This window comes from Malaya genurostris, chromosome 2, assembly GCF_030247185.1.
Source record: "Malaya genurostris strain Urasoe2022 chromosome 2, Malgen_1.1, whole genome shotgun sequence".
NCBI classification, from domain to species: Eukaryota; Metazoa; Arthropoda; class Insecta; order Diptera; family Culicidae; genus Malaya; species Malaya genurostris.
In genome coordinates, this window is record NC_080571.1 from 216432625 (window position 1) to 216460467 (window position 27843).

Sequence of the window (27843 nt, forward strand, 5' to 3'; positions counted from 1 at the left end):
TATTAATTAACTAACAAGTAAGGACTTGCGATTTACTAGTATGTTATATGAATATGATGATCAACTAGTTCAATTAATTGCTGTAGTATACCTATTTGTTTCCAAATGTTTGCTTTTATAAGAAAAGGTTTCATTTCTTGTCTTGGTTTGTTGTGTTCTTGATCATGGATGTTTCGTAATACTGAGACAGACTTTGTTTAGAAAATTGTCCTACGTATCTGGTCAGTATCAACACATACTGAAAACTGTTCGATGTTTGGATAAACGAATTGGACATCAGATCGATACAAAACGAGTTTTTCGGACAGTGAATGTGACGTAGAAAATATTTTCAAAATAAATAAATTAAAAATATTACGGACATATTTTTCAAGACCAAATATATCATAAACTTATTCACATAGACGTTGTCTTTTTATGAATCATCTAAGATGCCTCAGCCCAACTTAATTTACCTATAGTTGTTTATGTTGCTTGAGGCAATTTATTTGTAAACTTATTTGACTAGAAAACATTTGAATCACTTACGATTATTCCGATATATCTTTAACGTACAAGCTTAGCACAGAAACAGATTTGATTGCGGAAGTGCACATTTTCCGACGAAATTTTTTTCCGGATCACAGAGCTAACGAAAACGGTGGAGACCATAATTTTAATCATGTTGAAAAGATCTGATTTGACATTTTCGCTGCCTGTGTTTTTGCTCTACGATTTTCATTTTCAGTGAGAATGTGAATCTCTCTAAACTCTGAACTAGTTTAGACAAATAAAATCATCCAATACGAAATAATTTCACCTAATCTCGCGCGAGTCCTCCAAAACTTTTTTAATCCTCGTTAACTTTTCTGAATTTGCTAATGCTGTGTAATCCCTCGTAAAGCTTTTCAGTTCCGAACTCCTAAAGATCTTTTATCTCACGCAATCCTTCCAGAACTTGCGTACACTTGCAAATCTCACACAATCTCTCCTGAAACTTTTCAAGCCTCGCTTAGAGTGATTTGTCCTTTTACAGAACCGATCATCCGATACCGATGTTTTTCTCCTTCGGATATGGCTGAGGTGCACAACCACTTCCGGCGAAACTCTTAACGGGCGAGCACGTTGTATTGTGTTAGTCCGGAGTATTTCGCAAGAAAGAAAAAATTTTTATCCGTACTTTGACGACGACTACTTGTAGTCCAATTAACAGAAAGTCCATTGGACTATAAACGGAAATTAACTGGCAATATAGCCTAAGTTGCTGTGCCATCAAATCGGAGTCATCTTAAGTGAGGTGACGCCAACCAGAAAAAGAAGAAGAAGAAGAAGAGGTGCACAGCACATAGCTACATAACCAAAGAATAAAACATCGGAATTGTGTTTATCCAATGCGGGTCAACCTTTACTGTTAGACTAGCAACTCAGATTAACCCTCAATCAAGTAAAGCCAGAATATTACATTCCTATGCGGATCTTGACTTTATGTTTTAACATGCGAGACAAGCGTCTTGTACTCTGAATTGCCGATCCGGGATGAATTACAGTCGTAGATACAACATGCAATTTGTAAAATACAACAAATTAATGTTGTAGCATATGATAGCACCTGACCTATGCGTTCAAGTCCATAGATTTTACAAAGTTTAGGTTTTAACCATGTAGTAATCAGCTTATAAGCTAAGTTGTGCGGGAGTAGAAAATCCAATACTGGTTGTCTGCGTGGAAGTATATCTATCACGCTACACCCCCAAGTTACAACCAAGGATTGTTTATTAAATCGATAAGTTATTAAAAATAATTCTTAAACTACATTAAAATAATGAACTTTATAGTAAAAGGTGTACATATTGGTCAAGTTGTTCGAAAATAGCTATTCATAATACTAAGACAATAATACTCTGCTAATCAGAAGCAAAATGCTGATTCAGGTATTTGCACATATTACAATTGCACAGTATTAGCATCAACAGAACGGGAGAATTTAGTCCCTATTTTGCCTTTTCTGCTCCCAGGCAGTTTGCATTGACCAAATACTAAGTGGTCGCATGTAACCGATAGCACGATAGTGTCGCTCAGCGTAAAGTGCTTCGGGTGTTTCAAAGTTCATGCCAATCTTTTCGGAAAGGGTTTTGTACAAACCCCCGGCAGTTTGGAACGCTTCGGTGAACATTCCTTCATGAATCATTGTCGAAGCCAGTGCATACGTGACTCCGGTCCACACTTCCTCCCCTTGCAGTGTAGATATGTCAGCTCGACCTTCTTTGTTCGGTTGACTACTCGGGATGTACCCATTCACAGCTCCCATTGTTCCACCACAGAAACCCATCACGTTATTATCGTAGATTGTTTTCAGGGCAATACGGACATTCTCCTTCGGAACGATATCGTAATCAAAACCACTGCAACGTAAATACCAATGGCCGCACAACTGATCTGACATGATAGAATTTTTTGAAGTGCTCTGACCGTCAAATTTATAGTAGGATCCATTCCATAATTTTTCTTCAAACGATCTCTTTCCTTTTTCTAAAATCTCTCGGAATTTGATGCAATCGTCTGTCTGGTCCAGCAGATTGGCCATCACGGACATGCAATGCAAACTAGCGAGCCAAAGTCCACCACAGTATGAGCTTGGCCCATCCATAACCCATGTGTCGTACGTCTGGTCTGGGCATTTGCTATTCTCGATCAACCCATCATTGTCCTTATCCCATTCAAGTGATTTCTCTAGCACCAATTTACAGGCAGGATACATGCTCTTTAGGTACGTCATTGCATCCATCAGGTAGACCTTTCCGTTGGTTTCATTGATGTACATCGAGGCCGATTTTCGATTTTGGGTTTTATCCTCAGGTGATACTTTATTGCGATTGTCCTGAATATACATTTCGTACATGCTTTCCTTGTCGATGAACTCTATCGAGCTGAATTTGCTAGCATTTTCTGCGTTACGTTGTGCGTACTGATTGAGCGTATGGTAATCGCGATAAACCTGCAGGATGAACTTGGTATTGAGGTCTTTCCACTCCGAGACGTCATGGATTGGGTAGGCATTGATCCATTCGAAGGGTTCTTCATCTGTAAACGATATTAAGTTCACAATTAGTATGTGCTTGTCTGGTATCTTATTTACTTAATGTAAAGTGACAAAACTAGTACCTAATGTTCATTGGAAAATTAGATATCAAACTCTCAGTTGCCAAATAAAAAGCCCGAGTTACCTCAGTAGTACCATACACGAGTGTTTAAGCAAATGTAATCGGATATATTACAGTATTATAAATCAATATGAGTGAAATCGGTCCATAAAAGAAAATTCAATCGGGTTAAGGATAACTATCTATCCATAAGTTTGTTCCACTAGAAAGAAGGTGGTCAAATTAAAAAAAACATACTTGTCTTCACGAGACGCTTCGCTTTTCGAAATGACTTATGGGTAAGCAAGCGCTGGTCATCAAATGGTGAGTCCACACTTACAAGTCTCTATCTCATGTCTCCACGTATGTCTTATGATCACAAGCACCGACTGGGTGCCTCTGCTTTCCGTGGTAGTAGCAGAATGAGAGGGTGCGAGTGAACAATGGCGCGAAAGCACTACCGCAGACAGAAATGTTTAATGTTCAATTTGAAAGATACAACCTTTCACGTCAATTGTTCAAAATTAAGATAGCCTTCTTTTATTCAATTCAGCAAATTATCTACTTAATCGATACTGTTGACAGTTCTAATCTAAATCGACTATACACTAAACTATACTGTATTTTTAATTGATAAACATTAGTTCACAGAGCCGTAGTGAGCGATTCTGGCGCCCGAGGCGAACTCAAAAATATTCGCCCCACCATTTTTTTTAAAAAGCACCGTGAAGACGACCACATATTATTTTATTTTTCAGTAAGGTTAACCCAAATAACATTTTGAATTTTTATAAATACTTGTAGAAATCTTGAGTGTTACATCTTAAATCTTGTATTAAAATTTCAAACTCCGCCAGTGAATAATTTTTCATTTCAAGCCATAGATCGAGAAACAATTTCTTGGATTATGAAACCTGTTAGGCATGGGTTCGAGTGAAGCGTTCCTGGTTGGGAAATAGTACTGATTTCGTTCAGCGTACATCCGGTAAAAGTGGATGTACGGAGTTTCTCAGAGCTGGAATTTAGTTATTTGAAGGTTCCACGCAGAATTTGAATGCAGCGAAAATATTCGAAATTGACAAACTTATGAAGTCGGCTGAGAAGTTGAAAAATCAGGCCTTTTAATGCCGTTTTTGTTTTCAAATTGCACTACACCGGTGTAGCGAAAGCTGCACTGAAACCGTTCGTTTTTACCAATTGCACTACACCAGTGCTACACTTTTTCTGCTCCGATACCACGGATGTAGCACTCATCAAAAGTTCGGTGTAGATCTGTGCAATGGAAACGTTTATTGTAGTCAAGGGTTACTGTTTATGTTTTCATCATTTTTGTTCGTTTATTCATGCCATAGTGTAGAACTGCACCGGTGTAGTGCAATTTAAAAACGAAAACTACATAAGAGAACCACCTGCACCTGCCAAGAGAAAAAGGCATCGCCTCCTTAGACTAAGCCCTCTAATCTTACGACTGAAACTTGCAGGAAAGCCTGTTCACAATTTGAAGCAGCTATGATTTGGCGGTCCTTTCCTATAATCTACACAGAAAACCTAAAGAAACAGAAATATACAGAAAACAGAAAGAAAGTATGCCTCGAACGTGCCAGGCCTTTTTCAATGATGATGGCGATTACACTGCATTACAATTAGGATTGCGCCGAAGCTTTTCCAATGTATTGTACGACGAAGAATGATTTAAATAAATACTTTCAATATCTTTGAAAGATTCGCACCTCCCTTCTTGTGTAAATAACTGTAATTAGACATGCACAGTTACTTATTGCATATAATTATGGAACACTATTATGTCATTATTAAGTGTTTCGTTTGTGACTGATGTAAAGCATTTCGGACTGAATAACTCAATTTAATTTAAAATATAAGCTTGAAGTCTGGCCCCTGAAAATGGTCTGGATATAAAATAGTTAAATTTACCCGGATCTCCCAAATCGTGAGGAACAGAATTTTTTATTTTTCTTGGCATGACCTTTCCGTCATACAGGTTTTTCCGTCCTTCCGAAATTTCGCGATATATCGTATCTTTGTAATCGTACTGGAGACTGACCTGAAATTATAAGGTTGCTTAGACTAAAATTTGGTTGTTTTACTGTACGAAGTTTTACTTACTTGTAGATTCGGCCATAAGCTAGCTAGGGCATGCGAAGCATAGAAGTGAACATCGTATGTATTGTACATGCGGTACTCGTGACCTTCCAGATATGCGAATCTTCCATAAGCTAACCTAATGAGCAAACAATTGGAATAGGGAAGTTTTAGTCACGAGACAGTTTTCAAATTGTTTATTCTCTGACCTAGGATCATCGTATGGCATATCGGGATCGTCTATAGTCAACCAAACACTGCCTCCGTCGGCGATAAAGTACAATTCGTTAAATATGGCACTCTTATACCAGTCCGGTAAATCACTGTAAAATAATTTTGTGAAGCAGTTATTCTACCAAAAGTGGTAACAAAACATACCTATCGTCTAATATAGGCCTCTGCCACTCGTTGATCAACTTTTCCCATTTTGAAAAATTTTGCAGAGCATAATCCGACAGTGAAGGACCCGCATCTCCTCCCTTTCCAAAGTATTTAGTGTAATATTTGTAGTGTTCCTTCACTTTTTTGGTAAAATGTATCTTTGGCATATCCCAGACTAGAGCAAAGTTCAGCTCAGAGCTGCATTCTGATTGTACTAGAATTTGCGCACTTACAGCAACGGCTACATCCTTACCTGATAACGATTGACGCATTCGTAACACCCCTTAATATGCATGAAAATATCACAAACTTACCCTTTATGGTATCGTCGGTAGATTTGTCAGTGAGATACCCATTCTCTTTGAGGTCATTCCACAGTTTTTCCCCATTCCCTGCCGGATCGAACTTTTCACATCGAGTTAAGTTGATTTCCGATGAAGTTTTGCAACTGATGCAATAGGTGCACTGCATATCCGCGATGGATTGCTTAATACTGATTCCTTTGGCCGACCCATGGACGAACGCAGCCGTTTCACTGTTGCCCTCCGCATCCTGCTTCCGGTTTCCAGTACCGTTTTTGAACGTGAATGTGATCGTAACCTGCCGATCCTTTCCGCATACATTCTCAACGGTCCATGCGAAAACGGATGCCGGTAGAGAGCTCTCCTTGTAGTCATGGGGTATTATCGGTGAGATCTGTCGTTGGATCAGTTTGATACCGTGTTTACTGAGATCATACTCGGACCATGCCCGTGGGTACAGTGCCGTGTAGTCGCACTTCGATGGATTCAAGTTACTTTCCCAACTGCTGAGAGGGGTTTTAGGCCGACTATAATGACAAACAAACAAACAAACCAAGTGATGATAGTAAAAATTCATATCATTCTAGGCAATATCGAAGCGCTTCTATAAGCAAATTGAAACTTGGTGACTACTTTTCAAAACGGAAGTAAAATTTCTTATACACAATAAAATCTTCTCATGGATTCTTTTTTTTTCTGTGATATCCAAATCTTTTATGTAAAATTTGAGATCTGATTCTCCAGCAAGAAAATTACTGGTATAGTCGTCTTTTGTGAAATGATGGAAACTTCCATCTAGAAACAAAAGGATTACCTATTCTCAGATAAAAACATTAGGTAAAAATAAGTAATCGACTGTATATTGTGTACGCTTGTAGTTTGTGATCTTAGTATCGTTTTCTGACATCTATTCATCAAACCCGTTAAGAAAATACCTATAATGTAAGGGTTTCAAAGAAATATCAATAAACATGAAGTCGCAATCTTGGATTATAGAACCACCACAAACATCGTTTTCCGATATCTACTCATCAAATCCGTTCCCAAAATACCCATATTGTAAGGAATTTTTTAAGGAATATCATTAAACAATAATAACCGGAATTCATCATTTTAGATTTTGGAGTGACCACAAACATCATTTTCTAGCACGCACTTATCACATCCGTTCCGAAAATGTTGGGGTTACACGAAACTTTTTTCACGAACCAAATCCCAAATAACGTGAACTTTTTTTACGAACTACCTCCATTTACGAACCCCCGTTTAGTTCGTAAATGGACGTTTCGGTGTACCTGGTCCTCTGAAATTGTGATCAAAACTTCGAAACAGAATACACTCACTTTCCTCCGCGACGGCTTAACCGATTTTCACAAACAAAAAGACCAAATAAAAGGTGATTCGGAACAACAAGGAGAAGTGTGTCTAAAATTTCAAATCGTCACACAGTGGTTCAAATCAATAAAAACGTGGACATAAATCAGTAACTGCCAAACCGTTCTTTTAATGCATACAGTTGCTTTTAAGGAATTATTTACAAGTATATCCCGCGTAATTTAATTCTATCCCTAATTGTTCATGGCCTACTTTGACAAAAAATATAACCATAACTTTTTTTTCTGAAGAGATAGAAAATTTTTTTGAGCTTGAGCTTGAGCGACCACCCCTGGTTGCTACTCCGTTACTGATCGGGATTAGCTGAAATTGTACAGGGAATTTCTAGATGATTCAACCTGGGACTGGTAAATCATCTTTCAATGTACATCTTCTGGTAACCCCAGAATTCATTGATCAGTACCGGCGCCGGCCAGGCCCGAACGTAGATCGTCTAAGGAATGGGAAGGAATGTTAGTCCAACACTTGTTGTTACTAGAGGCCGTATATACTACTGCGCACTCCACAAGTGTCACGGGAGAAGGATATTTGTTAGTAAAAATTTAAGTATCGGTATTATTCGCGCGCGAATCAGTATGTTCCGTTTTCAAGATGCTCGGATGCATCACTAAACTCACTGACTTCCCGAGTGAACGTTTCAACAATATCCTATATTAAAGTCCCGGGAAGTCTTGATTCACAGCTTTTATTCTAGGAAACTGAAGAAAAATCTGCAATACAATCGCGTAAAGAATAAAAACTTCCCTATTTTTTATAAATGAAATTACGTGATACCAAATAAACGAGTGAATAGGATTTAAACAAAATAGTTGATTCATTGCATTGACATATTCTAAACAGTTGTTATAAAACCATTTTAAATCACCAAATAAAGGTCAACAGAGTTCACGCACGGCTTGATTCTGTATTATTTCCGCTTTATTGTTTTAATTATTTATTAACATTATTAATTGGTTATATCGTTTGATCTGGGCAGCCGGCTACCGAGAAAAAATCAATTTATTGTTTGAAATATTAATATCAAGTGTTTTTTTTACTATGTATTCAATATACCGATATATGTTATCTTTGTTATCAACTTTGTAATATCAACGGATTTGCGCAATAGTTGATTTTTATCATTCATTTTATAATTCTGAAAGACAATCAATAACATGGAAGAAGAAAACATTACAAATAAAACTTTTCTCCGAAGCTAGACGGAAATTGATAGGTTGAATGAAGAGATAATTTAGTAATCAGAAGTGAAACATTAAAAATATCTGATAACTGAAAGGAAAAAGAAACTCCTGCAATTGTCGCCTTTTACGACATGGAAGCAGGAACCCAGTGGATCTATTCTTGGTTCATTTTTTCCGCCGGATTCCACATGGCATCTAGGCTGGTACTGTCCGGAGAGAGCTAATAGGTACTAACAGATCGGCTGAAAAGTTCGTATCGTTTCTATGAGAGGGCGCCACTAGAATTAAATCCATACCATTTTCAGTTAGTACCAACCTTCAAAAGATACGTGTATAAATTTGACAGCTATCTGATTATTAGTTTGTGAGATATTGCATTTTGAGTGTAGCTACTTTTGTTATTGTGAAAAAAGTGGAAGAAAAGGAATTTCGTGTGTTGATGAAACACTACTTTTTGATGAAAAAAAGTGCCGCCGATACCAAAAAAATGGCTTGATGAGTGTTATCCAGACTCTGCACAATCGATCAAAAACAACAACGAATTGATGATTCTGAGCAGTGTTTGGAGCTGTTATATCGAAATAAAACCGATTTTTTCGTCGATATATAACAATGGACGAAACATGGCTCCATCACTTCACTCCGGAGTCCAATCGACAGTCAGCTGAGTGGACTGCACGCTATGAACCGAACCCAAAGCGTGGAAAGACTCAACAATCGGCCGGTAAGGTTATGGCGTCTGTACTTTGGGATCATCAAATAGTTCACGCAAGTGTGTCATAAAAAATAAAAGTTAAAAAATAGAAAGTGAAATTTTTGCTGCTGCTTGTTTCGTTGTCTCTCCTTCCTTTTTGTATTTCGCTATTTCAATCTTCTTTTGCGTTACTTTGCACTTTACTGCTTTACCATGCTATGTTTTCGGACTTTCAGCTGCTGCAATGACTGACGGTGAGCTTTGAGGAGAAAAATGTGTTTGCTGTCTAGCCACTATGCTGCTTCCGTTCGTCTGAAGAGATAGAAAATTTTTTTCTTCTACAAAGTTTTAGAACTATTGAAAATAATTTAATTTGTCAAATATACCTAAAGTCTAGGTCGCACCGTTTCGGATATACGAAGCCCCCCTAAAATCAGTTTTTTATTCATAACTTGTTTACAGTGTTTATTAGTTTTTTATACATACTTTATTTGGAATAATTGTAGAAAATATAAAATCCCATAATTTTGTATAAGGTAATGCATAGGTTTATTCTTTTCTGGAAAAGTTATACATCATTTTACCTATTTTTACCTAGGAAACCTTGCACCGAAGCGAAATATGCAACTTAATGCAGCAAACTTTTACAATACTTATAGGAAAATATATTACTAATCCAATTTATTTTCCAATGAGAATTTCCTGAGTACTATTCATGTGACTCATTTTCACTATGGCCATGCTGAAACCATGAATGGTTAAGAAACGGAGGGCGTCACGCGTCTGCTATTTCTGCAACTCACTTTTGTAGTGAGCGTAGAAATATGCAATTTGCTCCTGAGCTATTCCAGCTATTCGAATCTTTAAAGTGAGCTGATAGCTCAAAGCTCTTTTTAAAAGAATCGCAGCTCACCAGTTCACCGCACTGGTAAGCAGGGATATCAGGTTCACAGATTAATCTGTGTTTTACAGATGTTAAACCTTTTGCACGGATTTCAAAAATCGCACAGATTTTCACAGATTTCTGAAAATGGTCACAGATTTACACAGATTCTGAAATCGATCATAGAAAAAAGGTAAGGTGAAAACAAACTACGAGCTGAACGGATCTTCGGCTCTTGAAGAGCGAGTTATAAATGAGAAGAATTGTGTACATGAGCTTTTGTTCGTTCTTCCAAATGTGTATCTATCATTCTTTAACTGATTGAATTAGCCATTGTCAATAAGAAATCTTACCTCTCACTCAGTATGCTAAGGTACATTCAGGGATGCCACTTTTGCAGATATTCTCAAATATCACAAAATAATAATTCGCAGACAAGTTAGTTGGCATAGCATTGTTCTTAGTGCATCAATGATTTCAATCATGCATATGAAAGAAAAAAAGAATCAATTCCCTTTAGAGAGCTGATCGGTTCGGAGCTGCTCACCGGTATGAGCTGCTTCGCACATCTCTAATGGCGTTTTTCATTGAAAAACACTGGTGGCGTGGATTGCTCTGATTTTGCACTTTCGAGCAGAAATCGCAATGAAACACCGTCAGAATGTTGCATTTCTGTTCGAAAGTGCAAAACCAGAGTAATCCACGCCACCAGTGTTTTTCAATGAAAAACGGCATAACCCAAGTAACAATTCGAATGCCTAATGGTTTTGATTGTAATTTATAGGAGTTTTGAAATTGATTTTTCAATCACTACCTGTTTTATGACGACTATAATAAATGTCTCTTTCGACAAGTAATATCATAGTTTTTAAAGCTTCTATAAAACTTTTTACCTAGACTAACAACTGGACTAAAAATAAAACAATCTAGTAGAATAAAACCATGCAAACACTCCTAATATTGCTTTCAAACAATTTCTTAAAAAAAATATTGTCAGTTAAATGCTTTCATAAATCTAGTTTTGTGTGTGTGCGTGTTAATTGGATGACAGTTTCACTCAGAGCAAATTTGAGGGTTCTAAAGTATATTTATTACACATTTGTTGTGGGCTATTTGATTTATTGCTTCTTGGGTTAAGCGTAATTTGCATTAAAGGAAATTTCATGGCCTCCATTATGATGTCCTATACCGTAGCATTTATTGACATCAAATATACTTCGAAATGCAAAAACGAATAAAAATGATTGGCTTTAATGATTCATTTTCAGAACGTATACACAAGTTTTAATGCCACGAAATAGTTTTATACAAAAATGACGAAGAATCACAAAAAATAATTTTTAAAAATCATGGAGATTTTCGCAAAAACTGCATTTATTTCAAGGCGATTAGTTATAATTCTTATTTTTATACAAACATTCACGATAAAAATAAAAGCGCATGAAGTTTTTACGTTCGGAAAAACCTCAAACTTGTAAATAAAATCTAATATATTCTTACAGTTTGCATTCAAAGCAGACATGACACACACATAGCCATGAAAAATATTATCAAAACGACAATTTATTCATAGCGGAATTCATTACTTCCGAATAATTTAATGCTAATTCTTCACTTTGCTTTATAAACCTTATGAAGAATGGTCCACTTGGCAGGAACATGCTCTTATAAAGGTTTTCAGTAGGCTTTCGTGGAGTTTAAAGTTTTAATGCAAGATTTATTATGCAGCATTGAAGACAGCTACAAGTATTTATTAATATTAAAATTGTTACTTGGGAAGTGAGCGTCGCACGATCACCATATCGTCTTAAAAAACGTGTTGCTTCGCGATAACTCAATTTATTTACACGTTTGAAAATGAAATCTCCTCGTAAAGGTTTGTACTTTTACAATACTTTTTCATATTTTATTTGGAAAACATTTTTCCATTTTTTTAATATGTGTTGAACTTTTGAAAATTTTTCGGATTTTCAATATTTAAAACTAACTTTGAAAAGGCCTAAAAAATTGCATCGAGTTCCACTTAGATTTTTTCTAATATTGTTAATTGTCAAAAAGTAAACAAAATAATAATCACATCAATTTGCTTAAGCTGCGCGTGCAAACATGAGTTTGTTTATGCGTATTTTATGCGCACTTTGTAGTAGATACTTAGGTAATAGAGGTATATTCTACGTAGATAAAACCAAAAAATTGTTTTTAAAATAAAGTGAATATATCTCAAAAATTTTTTTTTTCAATTATTTATATCTACAGCAAAAATACTTCAAATGCTTTTTCTTCAAAATAAGATAGAAAAAAATTTTTTTTGTGGGAAAAAATATATTTTTTTTCGAAATTGGTACTATCCCCTTAACAAAAATTAGGGTGCCACATTCAAAAGATGCGTAATATAATCTAGCAAAACTTCTTCGAAGACACGTTAGCTCTTAAAAATCAGTGAAAGTCAGTACAGACTTTTGACCGTCTTTTTCCAGTTTTGGACCACTGTGCGTCACTTTGATCGATACTGCAAAACTGAAAAATATCTTCTAATTTTAGCAAAAATATTTCTATTTTTCAACTCTGCTAGTTTACGCCCGAACAAATTTCGATGTTTCTTCCCAATAAGCAGTTTTTTCAAGAATACCACAGTAATATTACTGAGAATGCAAGTCACATGAAAAAGACTTCAGCTCACCACTAGGTGGATTAAAACAGGCTGTTTAGGTCAGGTCAGACTTTTGACTAAAATATTATACTATACTAGTATTACACTATACTTCAAGTCAGTTCAACAAAATTTAATTCTGCGGGCAACAATGATAGCTAGAAAAAGAACATCCTCTTGAAATCAGGCGGGAAACATTAACCAAAAAGATATGCCTTCGAGCAGAATTCAAACCTGCGTTCTCTCAATAGCTAGTTAATTTATTTCATCCAGATCCTTTTATTTTTTAGCCTTGCTTATATAGAAAGGTTATGCAATCGCTGTGAAACCCGTCTTTACAACCGAGGCCCGGAGAGCTGAGTGTCATATACCATACGACTCAGTTGGTCGAGATCACAAAATGTCTGTGTGTGTCGCTCAATTTTTTCAGAGATGGCTGAACCGATTTTCACAAACTTAGATTCAAATGAAAGATCTTATGGCCTCATACAATTTTCTTGAATTCCTGTTCCGGAATTACAAGGCAATATGTGTAAATCTATGGCAATATGTGTAAATCCATGAGAAAATGCGCATTAAATAATCTCGGAAATTTCCTAACCGATTTTTACAAACTAAGATGCAAATGAAAGGTCTCGAAATTGTTTAAAAAGTCCCCAAGAAGACGAAAAAGATCAGATTTCCGGTTCCGGAATTACAGTGCGATTAGTTAAAATTTTCAATTTCATGTGTATTGTGTATTAGACACTGTGCAATTTCATCAAAATCCGACTTCCGGTTCCGAAATTATAGGGCCATGAGTATCAAAACTTTCAAGCTGTCATAAAAAAATAATGCAAAATCGGTACGTGCTGGTACGGAAGAATAAGAAAACGCACCCGCCTAGAATACAGCGTGGTTTGTTCAATTTTGTATAGCGTGCAGGGTTGCACATTCAAATCTTGAATTAACTTGAGCTGTTTACAAATCGAAAAGGTGATGGTAATTTTTACCAAAGAAAGTTTTTGAATTTATTCAAGTTTGAAAAAAATCTTGTCAGAGAAAAATCTTGTCAGAACGTAAGTAATATGAGAAAGGCATTATTACACCACTAGGTGGATTAAGCTGTTCACAGCTCAATAATGAGCATCAATGAGCAGTGGCTAGCTTCGCTACATGGTAGAAATATTTTATTATTAACTAGTAAAGACGGCCCGAATTGGCGGTTCAAGGCATACGGTGCTGGTCTTACAAGCCAGTGGTCCTATGTTCGAGCCTCGACCTGGAAGGATTCATAGTGTCAGTAGTGTCGGCTGCGAAGTCTGATGAAACAGAAAAGCCAAATTCCACAAAATGAATGTAATGCTAAGACTTTGCTTTTAAAGACGGCCTAATTTTGGATGTCATTTTCCTAATCAAACAGTTGGTGCAGCTTCATCAGTCAGTCCCTTGTAGAGATTTTTAGTTTCAACAATGTTAACGATTGTATCCCATCAATCCGATGCATTCTTCATATCAGTGATCTTAACACAAAGCATGAATCCTACGGATTGTGCGATTCATGATCGAAGAGGACGACTGGAAATGTGGTGTATCAGATGACGAGTCTTTCAACTTAGTTTATCTGCCGCTTGAACATCCATGTTCAGCTACTGAGCCTTAATTGGTTTTACCAAACCAACATTCACACTCGAAACCGCAAGGAACAGATGCCGATCGATTGGCAGCAAAAATATAGTGCTCTCAAGTTTACAGAGTCCTAATTAATAAACCGCACAGTTACCGCCCTTACGTTCACCCACCCCTCTCGAAGATTGAAGATGAAAGATTGGTGGGTAATGACTGGTGGATTAAATATCATGGATGTGTTGCTCGACACTCGTATGCAGAGTAAACTCCTTTTCGCATAATTTTGAACAAGTCTGTCTTAAATACTGCCAAGGGGAAAGCTATAAACAATGCGATCATGCTTCAGTGGATCCGGTGATGATTACCAGTGTAATTTATGACGCCGACTGGTGACGTATTTAAAAATGGCTGTGCCTTATAGCAAATACATCACATTATCAAGATATTCAGCTTTAACATTTTACGAAGCGATATACTTTTTTTGCGAGCATGGCGCCATCAGGTGAGTTTGCATCGAATTTCATACATACAAGTAGGCGAGAGAAATGTCAAATTCGGGCGCGCCACAAAAGGAGTAGATGATTTGCACGTTGGAGATGTATTTGATTAACTCACAAAATTTGAACGATATGATTCTCGGAATTTGGTTTGGTTCTGTAGTTTGCGAAAATCCAGTTCCAGACAGGCGATTATTAGAACCTTGAATGTTTGAAGCATGGTTGTGAATGTTAACAAGAGCTCGGGCTTTCAAGTAGTTCTTTGTTGTTTGACCGAAGTACCATGATACTTGAAAAAAAAAACCCATTACATGATTCTGTACTGTAAACAGGACTATGGCGAAGCTGGAGATTGAATACGCCTGCGACGCAAATCAGCACATTTGAAAATCGTTTGCAACACCGTAGCTGAAGCGTTCTTCTCGTGATAAGGATGCTCGTCTGCGTTCCGGCTTTTCCTACCCATTTGTCATATGTAGAATGCACTACATTGGATTTTGAGATGTAAAACATAGGGGGAAAACATTCGTATGCGAAAACTTGACTTCATGATAGACTTTTTTTCCGTGGTGTCAGACTTCTTTCTGTGGTAGGAATAATGCGTAGACTTAGGGAGGATGTAACACAACCATTAGTTTAATTGCTCCTTTTAATAGTAAAAATGACAGGAGCGCTGTCTGGTATGCAATAAGTTCTACCAAAAACTTGTAGTTATTCATTTCGGAAGTTCGAAATGACAAAAGGAAACGAGGATAATGTTGTTGAACTGAGACTGCTGCCGGGAGGAGGTATCCGTTACAATGTAACAATGTTAAGAGTAAGCATGTATAGTAAAATCTCGAAAATTGACATAACCTCAAAAAAATGTTCATAATGTACCGAATTGAATGTGAAAGCGCTTCCGAAATTAAGTGCCAGACCGCTTCCTTTGGCAGAAAATGTTTATCAAACTTGGTAAATTGCAAGGCACGTACCCAGAGGGGGGTAACGGAAATCGGAAAATATAGATTACTTTTTACATACTATTCACACATTTATTTCTTATACATAGAAAACTTTTTGGTTAAAGATTTTTATTTCAAAAAAAAAATCTTCGGGAGGCAAAACGGCGGAGGAAGCCAAACGAAAGTTATGATATGATATCATGAGTCTAGTGCTCCTTTAGATTGCACCGTAAATTGTGTTTTTGAGAGTTTCGTGCTGGTCGAGACTCCACCACCGATAGAGCAATGTCAAAACTACCCGCTATGGTGCTGGATGACTGGAAATAGAAGGTGCGCGAGCCAACAGATTAGCACATAGTGAACTTACCATAGTTTGAGTAAGATTATGCAGATGAAAAAGATATCCGCTGGTAACTGTTGACGAAACCTGGATCCATTATTAAAAGCCAAGCAATGTAACATAATGATTATACGACAATGAACTAAAGCCGGAATGAGTGTTCCGAGGCTCAATAGGTTCATGACATTCATGTTTACATCAATAATTTGTTCGTTTGCTAGTTTTTTGCTGTTTTTTGGTCGGCCGATCTCAAGTGTTTTTGGCGCTATAAGATTGCTAGCACTAACCACTACTAAAGTCCTTTATTGCCTTGCCAAGCGAGTTCCGTCAGTTCTGATTTGCGAATATTGGACCAAAACAAAGATGAATTCAAAACAATGTGGAGAATGCCATTATGATATAAACGATTTGGAGCCAGTGCGCTGTGGCTTATGTGAAACTCCTTTCCACATCAGCCAAAACTGCTGTGGCTTCAATCTCCGTTCCTGTAAGGATGTTTTTGCCCAAGATAAAGCAGTATTTATTTGCACAAAATACAAGAACGAGATGAACGGCAGAAGTATTCGTGCGTTTATTGAGGACCAAAATCAAAAAGCTGAATGTTCCGACTCTAGCAACAAACAATATCAATACACAGATTCAGCAGCTATCTGGTATTGTTGAGGTGCTTAGTAAAAAAGTGGATTGCATTGTTAGTGCTTCCACTCAAAACTCCCGTGACGGAAGAATGCCAGTATGGCCTGCATTGAACGCTAAACGTCGTCGGGGCGAAGACGGTCTATCCTATCAGTGCGCCCAGCTTTTGACCGTGGCACAAATGATATCGATCTTTCCATTCATCATGCCTGCTTCAGCACCTCCCAAGTTTTGGCTGTACTTGTCTGGATTTCAACCACTAATCAGCAATAATGTCGTGCAGAAGATAGTGGCTCGCTGCCTAAATTTGACTGGTTCGATCGATGTCATTCGTCTCGTGCCAAAAGGTGTGGATGCAGCTAATTTGAACTATATTTCGTTTAAAATCGGTCTTGACCCAGTACTAAAGCAGCAAGCACTCGACGCAGCAAGTTGGCCTTCAGGAGTAATGTTTAGAGAGTTCGTGAATTTTTAAAACCATCTGATGCGGAATCCGTTTGTCTTCAGTGGCAACTGTTTGAATGCACTGCGATCTACAGTGGACGATGGGAGCACTTGTACTCCCGTCAGAGGCGAGTATTCAAACAATCCTGTCCAACCACCTGCATTCAATAGTTACCCTTTGCAGCGTATTCCTGATCATGACAGCAGTGTATCCATTTTCTACCAAAACGTGAGAGGACTAAGGACGAAAATTGACGATCTGTTCCTGACTTCCGCTGACTGCGAATTTGACGTGGTTATTTTTACTGAAACCGGACTTGACGAATGCATCACTTAAAATACTTCTTTGCAAATTATCTCGCCTTGGATTATCTTCGCAACTCGTATCTTGGTTGGGCTCATATCTTTCCGATAGGAAATTACGCGTGAAATTAGACCACAGCACATCATCCGAGTTTTCGAATAAATCAGGTGTCCCACAAGGTAGTAACTTAGGACCCCTGTTGTTCGTATTATTCTTCAACGATGTGGCGTTGCTTTTGGGAGCTGGATGTAAATTATTCTACGCAGATGATTTAAAACTGTATCTCACTGTTCGTAGTGTAGATGATTGCCAGCGACTACAATGTCTGCTTACATTGTTAACCGATTGGTGCAGGAAAAACAAACTCATGATAAGTGTAGCCAAGTGCCAAGTCATCACATTTCATAGGATTTCATCTACAGTCATATTTGACTATAACATTGATGGTACAATTATCTCTAGAGTGGATCAAGTGTGTGATCTTGGTGTACAGTTGGATGCTAAACTGACGTTCGATGCTCATCGTTCTCAAATCGTTTCGAAAGTAACACGTCAATTGGGTTTCATCGCTAAGATTGCAAAGGACTTTAAAGACCCGCATTGCCTTAAGGCTTTGTATTGCTCACTCGTTCGCCCAATTCTCGAAAACGCGTCGGTAATCTGGACTCCGTATCAAATATCGTGGAGCCTTAGAATTGAACGAGTGCAGAAACGATTTGTTCGTATGGCATTATGAAATTTACCGTGGAGAGATCCAGTGAACTTGCCACCATATTCAGACAGATGACAGATTGTTAGGAATCGACACGTTACAGCGACGTAGAAAAACTCAACAGGTGTTGATGATTGCTAAGTTGATCAACGGAGAGATTGATGCTCCTGAACTGCTTTATGACCTAAATTTTCGAATACCGAATAGATCACTGCGTAACACAAACCTGCTTCAGAACAGATTCCATAGGACTGTATGCGGATACAACGAGCCAATTGCTGCATGCATAAGAACATTCACTACAGTAGAAGAGTTGTTTGAGTTTGGAGAACCTTCCCGCCGCTTCGTTGAAAAAATCAAGCGTTCTGAAATAATCTGACTATGGATAATTTAATTTGTTATAAGTTGTTTGTAATAGCTTTTAAGTAGTTGTGTAGTTGTCATGTAATTTTTGTGATTGTTTTAAAACATAGTGGTTTTTATGCCTATCTGAGAATGATATACATTTTTCAACTCAGATGGGCTTTTTCCCACTCTGTTAGTCCATTTAGACATCAGTCCGATGGATTTTGTTTGGTAAATAAATAAATAAATAAATAAATAAATAAATAAATAAATAAATAAATAAATAAATAAATAAATAAATAAATAAATAAATAAATAAATGACGTCGGTTATCTGGGAATGTCATGGCATACTTTTTATGAACTGCCTTGAAAAAGGAAAAATAATCCATAGACAGTGCATCAATATGCGTGCATTATTGAAACGATTGAGAATAACGAAAAAATAGACAGTGTGCCTGTACATAAGAGCTACGCCATCATCAACAATTTAGGGTTCCAATCCCCATCCACATTATTCACACAATTTGGCCTCCTCGAACTATCACGATCTCTTTGCGTTTATCTGTTCCAAACTATCAAGAAATCGATGTGAGTTTCATTTTGGAGTTTTCGACCGTTACTTCCGGAACCTGAAATTGGGAATTTATTTTTGATCTGGGCCCCTCCCGAAACGAAACCCTGGGTACGGGTCTGATTCTACCGCTCCGAGCAAAGACTGAAATGTGCTGTTGCTGTCGTAGATTACTTACGTGAAATCACGGCTTCGAGTTTAATGAGCGTGATCTTGTTAGTAAGTGTTCCCGGTTTCCGCTTCCGGAAGCACCCATGATAGTGAAAAAAAAAACTCTAAAAAACATAACTCACTTCGATTTCTCAGCAACGGCTAAGCCGATTTTCACGAATCATAATTCAAATTAAAGCTCCCATTGTCTTGAAAGATACTGTGAAATTTCATCCTGATCCGACTTCCGGTTCCGAAATTCTAGGGCGATGAGTGTCAAAACATCCAAATCGTAACTCAAAATGACGATGCAAAACTAGTACGCGACGGTACGTGCGGCTTTACTCCGTTCGCAGCGTACTTTGTTCAATTTCGTATAACGTGCAGGATTGACACATTTAAATTTATATTTTCAGGTGAAAAATATGTAAATTGCTAATTCTTTGATTAATTCTACTTGTTATTTTATAACAAGATCATGATAACGATGCTTTTCTATAAAAGTACCCTTATTGCCTTTCTTATATAGAAAGTTTATGCAATCACTTGAAAAATTGACTAGTGAAAATTGGTCTAGAGGGCTAAGGTTCCATAGGTTGCTATTGAATTTCACACCGTCATTTAGAGTGACGATGCAAAAAATTCTTCTAGATTTGGCTTAAAACTGATTTAATTAGTTGGTTATATTAGTTTCTTACTAAACGAACCGACTTCGGCTTTACTAGTTCCAAGTTCCCGGTTACAGAAATACTGGATAGTTTAAAATGACTCACTCAATCAACTCAGAGATGACTTGATTGTATTTCACAAACAGGCTCAAATAAAAGTTTATATAGTTTCATAGGTTGCTGTTTAATTTCATCCGAATCCGGCTTCCGGTTCCAGAACTTTAGGATAGTGTGTTTAATCATTCAGTGCGACGGTGAAAAATAAAGAAAAATTCTTATTAACTTGATGTAACTGTTTACAAATTGAAAAGGTTATGTTAGTTTATACCCAAAGAAAGTTTCTTATTTTATTCAAGATTGAAAAAAACAATTTTAACAGAATCTTCTAGTGATATTTTTGAAAATATAAGTAATATGAGAAAGGCATCATTACACCACTAGGTGGATTGAAACAGATTTTTCAGTTTGTTTTGCACTATCAAACTAATTATAAAACCATTAGGTTGTTGAAAATCGTACTCGTACACGTAGAAAGCTCTCAAATCCGAATGATCCGATCCAGTAAATTGAATTAAACATATCACAGAAAGCGTATATCCAAACGGGGAGCGTCTGACGTGTGGAAACGAAGCAGCAACGTCAAAAGCCACGTTTATAAATCAAATACGGACGAAGGCATTAAAGTATATACACTCCCGAACGTAACCCCTTCAGTAATCTCTGTCCTGTTCTGCGTACTTACCTGTACGACGAAAGCAAACTCTGAAAAATGGTCACGTTGTTTTCGTCCTTAATTGTGACGATGAATTGATTCGCGTGCACCGTGTTGTACTCGTACAAGCCGGGCTTCAGCTGAAACCGGCAAAATTCGCCGGCGAAGCCGCGTCCAATCGTGCCGGCGCCAATACCACCGAGTGGGGCTCCGTAGATCTGCTTCCCATTCTCCGTGTACCAGTAGTCCATCAGTACCTGGCGGCCCTCGCGTGACACCCTCCAGTAGTACGGGATGTACCTGTCGATGGGAGGAAAACGGAAAAAAATCATTTTAGTACATGGGTGTGGGCAGAGTAATCAGAGTCTATTATTGGATTCTTTTGTTCTAGCAACAGAGGGACTCAATCTGTTTAAAAACTTTGCTCACTTCGACGGTCACTGAGTTGAAAAAATAAACAGGAACGCCATGTGACAATTGATCACAGTTGTCGTTTCTGCAGTATGAAGGGATGGTTTCATAGAAACTTTCCAGCGCACTGCCAAGAGCTATGTCATCATCTAATTCACTTCAAAATTTATTTTTATGCTTCCTATCAGTTTGCATAGAAACCAACCGACATACCACAGCAAGAATTATGCCAGATCCAATCTTGAACTTTAGGTCAACATCCATGTGTCTGGTTTTGTTTCCTCGCTGATATTCGCTTGGAATGAAAAATTAGTCGGAAATGGGTTAGAAGAGAGTCGATCACGATATATAAGTGTACAAAGCAGTATATTGGAATTGGCATTAGTGGATTCAGTCACGGTTGATTCAACGGTATTTTAAAATAGATTGATCGGAATTTTTTTTAAAACCAGCTGCCATCGACACTATTGAAATTCCCTCTAAATAACAGCAAAAGTCATGCTTTAAACCACTGAAGTAGGATATTCGTGCGATAATTAGTACCTACAAAGATAATCTGTTCAGCGCGTATTCCAAAGTAACAGATACGAAGTAAGATTGAATTTACATTTCCAGGGTGGCATTGGTGGGTTTTGAAAATGGGCTAAATCGCCAAATTTATTTTCAAATATTCCCTCAATTCAAGCTTGAAACATAAATCCCATGTTGAAAATATACCTTATGATCAAAAAAGAACCGGAATTTTATTTAAAAAAACCTGTTTTAATCCACCTAGTGGTGTAATGATGCCTTTCTCATATCAATCATACTATCATATATAATACTGTGGTATTCTTCAAAATTATTTTTCTTCGATTCTTAAAAGAATAACCGAAATAGATTTGTTTGACCAGTCTTCTGATAAAAACTATCAATTGGAAAAGATTTGAGGTCGATTTAGAAAACTTTTTATGGTTTTTCGCTGTTTTCAGTGATGGTATAAAATTTTTAACACACTTTACCCTATCACTCTTATTCTGAATAACGTCGTATCGTTTTTCCCTCGTATTTCATTTGTATTCCCCATAACGCTAGCAAAATCAAAGGTAGCTATGATTCGATCGAAAAATCAATACGTCGTTATTCAGAATAAGGGCGTATATTTCCGGATCCGGAAGTCGGATCCTGATGAAATTCAGGAACTACGAATGGGACCACAGGACCTTTCATTTGAACCTAAGTTTGTGAAAATCGGTTCAGCCATCTCCGATAAAAGTTAGTGCAAAAAACGTTACATACACACATACGCACATACACACACACACACATACACACAAAGACATTTTGCGTACTTGACGAACTAAGTCGAATGGTATATGACACTCGGCCCTCCGGGGCTCGGTTCAAAAGTCGGTTTTCACAGTGATTGCATAACCTTTCTATATGAGAAAGGTATTTTTCATAAATTTCTTTATTATCGCCTTCAAAGTACTCTACTCCTGCGGCAATACATGCATGCCAACGCTTGATCCAATTTTCCATACAAGATTTATAGGCCGCCGAAGGTATGGCCTTTAGTTCACGCAGCGAATTCTCTTTTAGGGTCTCTATGGTCTCAAAACGCGTTCCCCGCAATGGCAATTTGAGTCTGGGGAAAAGGGAAAAGTTACACGGGGCCACATCTGGAGAGTATGATGCTTGGTTGATGACATTGGTTGAGTTTTTGGCCAAAAACTGCGACACAACCAACGCACACACGACGCTGTTTTTGAATGAAATTCAGCTTTTTTGGCACCAGCCGAGAAGCGACGCGTTTCAAACCCAAAGCATCAGTTAAAATGTGTTCGGCTGATCCATAAAAGATGCCCAACAACATAGCAATCTCTTTAATCGATAAAGAACGATTTTGCAACACGATTTGCTTCGCCGATTCAATGTTTTCTTCAGTAACAGATGTTGTTGGGCGGCCAAGGATCTCATCATGATCCAAGCTTGTACGACCACCTTTGAAGCGTTTATACCATTCGTATGCCTGTGTTTTTCCTAGACACGATTCACCAAAGGCCTTTTCTAACATTTTCAACGTTTCGGAACACTTAAATCCATTTGCAACACAAAATTTGATGCACACACGTTGTTCTAAATTTTCATCCATTATAAAAATCGCCACACGAAAATTTTTCAACTTCTTTGTATAGACGCCAAACATAAACTAATCGTACGATATGCGTCAAAATTTGACAGAATGTGTATAAAAGTGTTGCCAACGTTGAGAGAATAAAAGTTTACCGATTGGACAAGCGCGGGAATTTTAAAATGAAAATTCCGGTTCTTTTTTGATCATAAGGTAAATGGTAATAGACCCACTAGTTGGGGATTGAAGTATTTTTCTGGTATCTCTCTATATATAAGTATTAAATATTCTACTACACTACAAGTGCATATAAGAAAAGGAAAGAGCGGTTCTTCACGGCTTGTCCGCCTCAAAATCTGAACAGAATTAACTTGGAATAACACAAATGTGCTGTTTTTTCAATCCAAGATGCATTTTTACTCATTTACATGTGCCTTATTACTCATCCTAAAACTAATTACAGTTATATAATCAGGCTGCATGAAAAAAACTACGAATTTTTGAGTTTACTCCAGCCATTAGGGTCTGTGCAGACTTCTCTGCAACCGATTTAACTGCTGCTCGCAAGCCTTGTGGATGGTGGTGCTCTACAAATGGACATTGAGAGGGTCTTATACTTATGTGATCAGAACGGTATCCACTTTGTTTTTGTTCCTGCGAAAGCCTATATAGTTTTCATGTGGTTCATCGTCACTTCTGAAGACGAATTGAAATTTTCATTACTCGTCACCCTGCATTTCCAGGCCCGAAAGATGAACTTCGAAGAAATGAAATTGAATATAGGAATGGATGAGCTTATTGAATAGTCTCAATGTATTTGCTTCTTTTTGCATCGTCACTTATAAAAGCACATTCTTGAAATTGAAGATTTGTATACTCGTCACTATGTAATTCCAGAAGTTGAATCCGGACTGTGGAACAGTATGATAAGAGAAATTTGAAAATCGTTCTCTTCCCTTTAACACATAGAACTTCTTGCTTCAATCCCCATATTCCCATTTAAATTATGCGATTTTTTAAAATTTCATTCTACTAACCGCTCAAACAAGCAATTTTTGATGTGACTATTTATTTAAAATAAATTTTGGATCTGCACTTACGCTTCCAAGAAACAACAAGGTATCCGGCGAACGACCGCAACTAGGTCAAAGCCGGGTATAAATAAATGATAAAAAAACAAGGTATTAAAGGCACCCCTAGAACTAGATATATAAAGAATCATCAGTTCGATGTTCTATTTTCCATTGGTGGGCCCATCCCAAAACGAAATCTTGGGTACGGGCTTGACATTACTAAGACAAATTATGATGGAATTAGGATAATCATTAGAAAACCTAAAAACATGAAATAATTCATTATTTCTACGTTTCGTCTTAGACTCGTCAGTGCAGAGCACTTCAAATTGAACTGCTTACTGCAAACTTAAACAGTTCAATTTGAACCGCTAAATGACCATCTGAATCGGCCAGTATTAGCCGAAACTTTTTTTTTCATAGAGGCTTTAACCTCATTCGCCTCTTAGGGCCAGAAAAACTCTGGCCCTATGTTCGGAGTTGGAAATCCAATCCCGATATATCCCCTGACTTGTTTTCGTTCGGCACGCCAGAAAAGACTTAACGCTTCGGTGCTTATTACAAGTGTGTTGCAAATAGTAATATCTTTACGTCTGCTTAGCGGTTCAAATTGAACTGTTTAAGTTTGCAGTAAGCAGTTCATTTGAAGTGCTCTGCACTGACGAGTCTAAGACGAAACGTAAAGATAATGAAATTGGTTATGTTCCTTAGCACAAAATAAGGTTAACCCCTAAATGAAATAATTTTTAAAAATTTTAATGCAATTTATTCTTATGTTACCATGAGACTTTTGCAAGTGTTTTGTAAACTTTTTCTAAAACTTAATAAAAATTCAGCAGAAGCATCCGAATTATCCTAATTTTTCATTGTGAGCTGTGCTGTTTTCGATAACAACTAAGAAAGTTTTTTTTTGGTAGCGCGTATGTACGGAAAGCATAAGAAGGCAGGTTTGAGTCCTGTCTCTGAGCGTATCTGTTTCCAAAAAATCATCTTTTCTGAAAGTTTTTAATTTGTTTGGCTTCTTCAATATATGTTTCCACTTAGTCATTGCAAAAACCGAACTTAGTTATGGCGAATTTACGTCAAATCAACTAAAAATTAATAAATCGGTAACTAAAAAACGGTTTGGCATTAAATTTCTCGACTTTTTCCCGGTCACTTACAATCCTGAGTTCCGGAAAATGAGGATTATATGTGCAAAAATTCTGTTTTTTATGAGTCGAAACTAACTATGCAAAAAAGTGCAAGAGCCATTTTAATATGAATGGCCAGATTCGCTTTAGAGTGAGGGCCGGTCGGTTTGTTACAGTGGAGAATTCCTAATTGTTAAAATTTTCGGAAATTCTTGATATTTTTATAATTTTTACAGCAGTACTAATCTGCAAAATCAGGATAACAGAACACACGTTGTACTGTTTTGAACATGAAATCATAGAACATTCAATATATGAATCAATATATAAATTGAAATATATGAACAAACTGAAAACCTTAACTGTTTGAATCAATGCATTGAATAAAAATATTCGACACTATGTGTGTATTATGTGTCTTATTAGATAAGATGAATATAAGAAATATATAATAATATTTGTTTTTATACATTGTATGAAGCTGAACGTTTAATCAGATCAGAAAGACTTTCGGTCACATTTAAACAGGTGTGTCGAACGGCGTTATCAGTTTAGCAATCACAATCTCAAAAAAAAAGGTTTCATTCGAATCACTGAGTAGATTTGATTCGTAGTCCAATAAAAGTCAGCTAGGCTAGCTCCGCATTTCATTCTGTAAGTAGTAGTAGAACAGAAAAAAGATGACAGTCACATTCGCTCGATAAAAATGCTTGAACGATGACCTAAGATTTAGCCTTTTTGCCACTCAGTTGGGGATGACCGCGAACAGATTCAGGGTGGGTGCGGACTCAACTCTGTTACTGTTTGCGGGCTTTGTTTGGCTGTGATGAAAAAATAATATTGCGAGAATGATTGAATGTTTGCGTAGGAGATATTTCGGGAATACCGGTTTTACGAGATGTAGGAATTAGTTATATATTGGTCTGAGACGGAGTAAAGCTGAAAGCCATAATAGGTTGGCGACGTTTCCCGAAAGCATCCCCAAATGTTTTTTTTCTATATAGCTCTTGTTTATTTGCCTCCAGGAGTGGGCGAGTTGCCAAATGAATCACGAGAATTGAAATCTCCATGCCCATGTATGAAGGAGATCTGAGCAAAGATTGAACAAAGTAAAAATCGATTTTACTTTTACTTGAATTTCACAACCCATTTTCACTTAGACACTGGTCACTTCGCTTTCCTAGGATAATGCATAAATTGTAACTATTTTATTAAATTCTATCACATGCTAGCATTTGTCAGACAGCGTGGCTTCTAGTATATAGGTACTTGTACAACCCGCAATTAGTGTGGATAGCCAACTTGCCTGTACGTTGTGCTTTTCTTCTATGGCCCAATCTATATTTGAAGCTGCACAGTGTATAACCTACCTTAGGGCCAGTGGAAGTATAGGCCATATTTGACGAAACGATGGTTTCAGATTTTGATTCCTAGTCTCCGGATAAACATGATTGAATTTCAGTTTTAATCCATACTGTGGCACCGCTGACACTTGTTGTTTAAACTCACAGAATGATTGGGCACTATCACCATCCATTTTCATGCACTATCAGAACACTTTTCTTTGTATTTTTTCTGCTTTGAAGCACCAGTATTGTTATTCTATAAATAAATTTCTCTTGTTTCTAATGCACCGAATAACATCCACTTTCAGCACCCAAATATTGACAATTTATTGTAAATCCTGCTTATATCTGATTTTTTCTAGTCACTATCTTCTTGTAGCAAAATTATTGAGAAATTGCACCGATTGAAATTCAGCACGACCAGCCACGAAAGCACTACACCGGAGACTGATGACTGTCACTGATTCCATCCGATTGAAGAGTATGATGTTTGTATGCATGACAGGAGTCGCTATAATGACCGATATCAACAAAACACACAATCCAGTGCCCCATACGGTTTCTGGTGTACAAACTCGTGTAGAAATGAATGAAACGTGCATACACAAACTGGTATGCAGTGAATTCTTACGCACACACAACACAAACAAGCCGGTGGGAATAGGTCTTTTATCTGGCCATTTATACGTATTGCGATAAAACTATTGAATTTATAATGAATAATTTATTATTGTAATTTCACTGGCGGTCAACAAAGATTGCGATGCGTTAAGATAGCGACAAAATGCCGCAAAGTTAGGGAAACTGTCGCATCGAACCAACCCCTTCGAAACCACAAACCAGAATAATATTTTTTAAACCGAATGTTAAATGACAATGTTTTTATAACCAGAATAATTATACAATGATACTTTGTATTAATCGACGTATTTGTTTTCAAAATCTCGTGCTTCACTCGAAACATTATTTATATTAACTATAAAAATAAACTACTATAGAAAATTGTCTACTCGAAAAATTCAGCCGTCTTTGACAAATACATACTTGTTGATGCTTTTAGTGAACAAACAATTAATTTTTGTCGTTTGAGTATATTATTTTTGAGTCCTGTAATTGCCTGTAATCCACT

General features: G+C 37.2%; 1 protein-coding gene across 1 annotated transcript; it reads right to left on the reverse strand.

Moving 5' to 3' along the window:
• Positions 1 to 698: 698 nt before the first annotated feature.
• On the reverse strand, positions 699 to 27180 carry LOC131427560 (non-lysosomal glucosylceramidase). Its single transcript, XM_058590869.1, has 8 exons — positions 26739 to 27180; positions 20669 to 20938; positions 5915 to 6429; positions 5598 to 5853; positions 5429 to 5542; positions 5244 to 5358; positions 5052 to 5181; positions 699 to 3060 (listed from the first exon to the last, which is right to left on the reverse strand). The coding sequence occupies exons 1-8, from the start codon at positions 26909 to 26911 to the stop codon at positions 1964 to 1966; spliced, it is 2670 nt and encodes an 889-aa protein (XP_058446852.1). The 5' UTR covers positions 26912 to 27180; the 3' UTR covers positions 699 to 1963.
• Between the last annotated feature and the right edge of the window lie 663 nt (positions 27181 to 27843).

Excerpts from the sequence above, each read along its gene's own strand:
- LOC131427560 (XM_058590869.1), bottom strand. The coding sequence starts at position 26,911 with ATGAAAATGGATGGTGATAGTGCCCAATCATTCTGTGAGTTTAAACAA. Across the intron at positions 6,430-20,668 it reads AGTTTGCTTTCGTCGTACAG|TCGGCCTAAAACCCCTCTCA; the intron begins GTAAGTACGCAG and ends TTGTCATTATAG. Across the intron at positions 5,543-5,597 it reads AGGCCTATATTAGACGATAG|TGATTTACCGGACTGGTATA; the intron begins GTATGTTTTGTT and ends ATTATTTTACAG.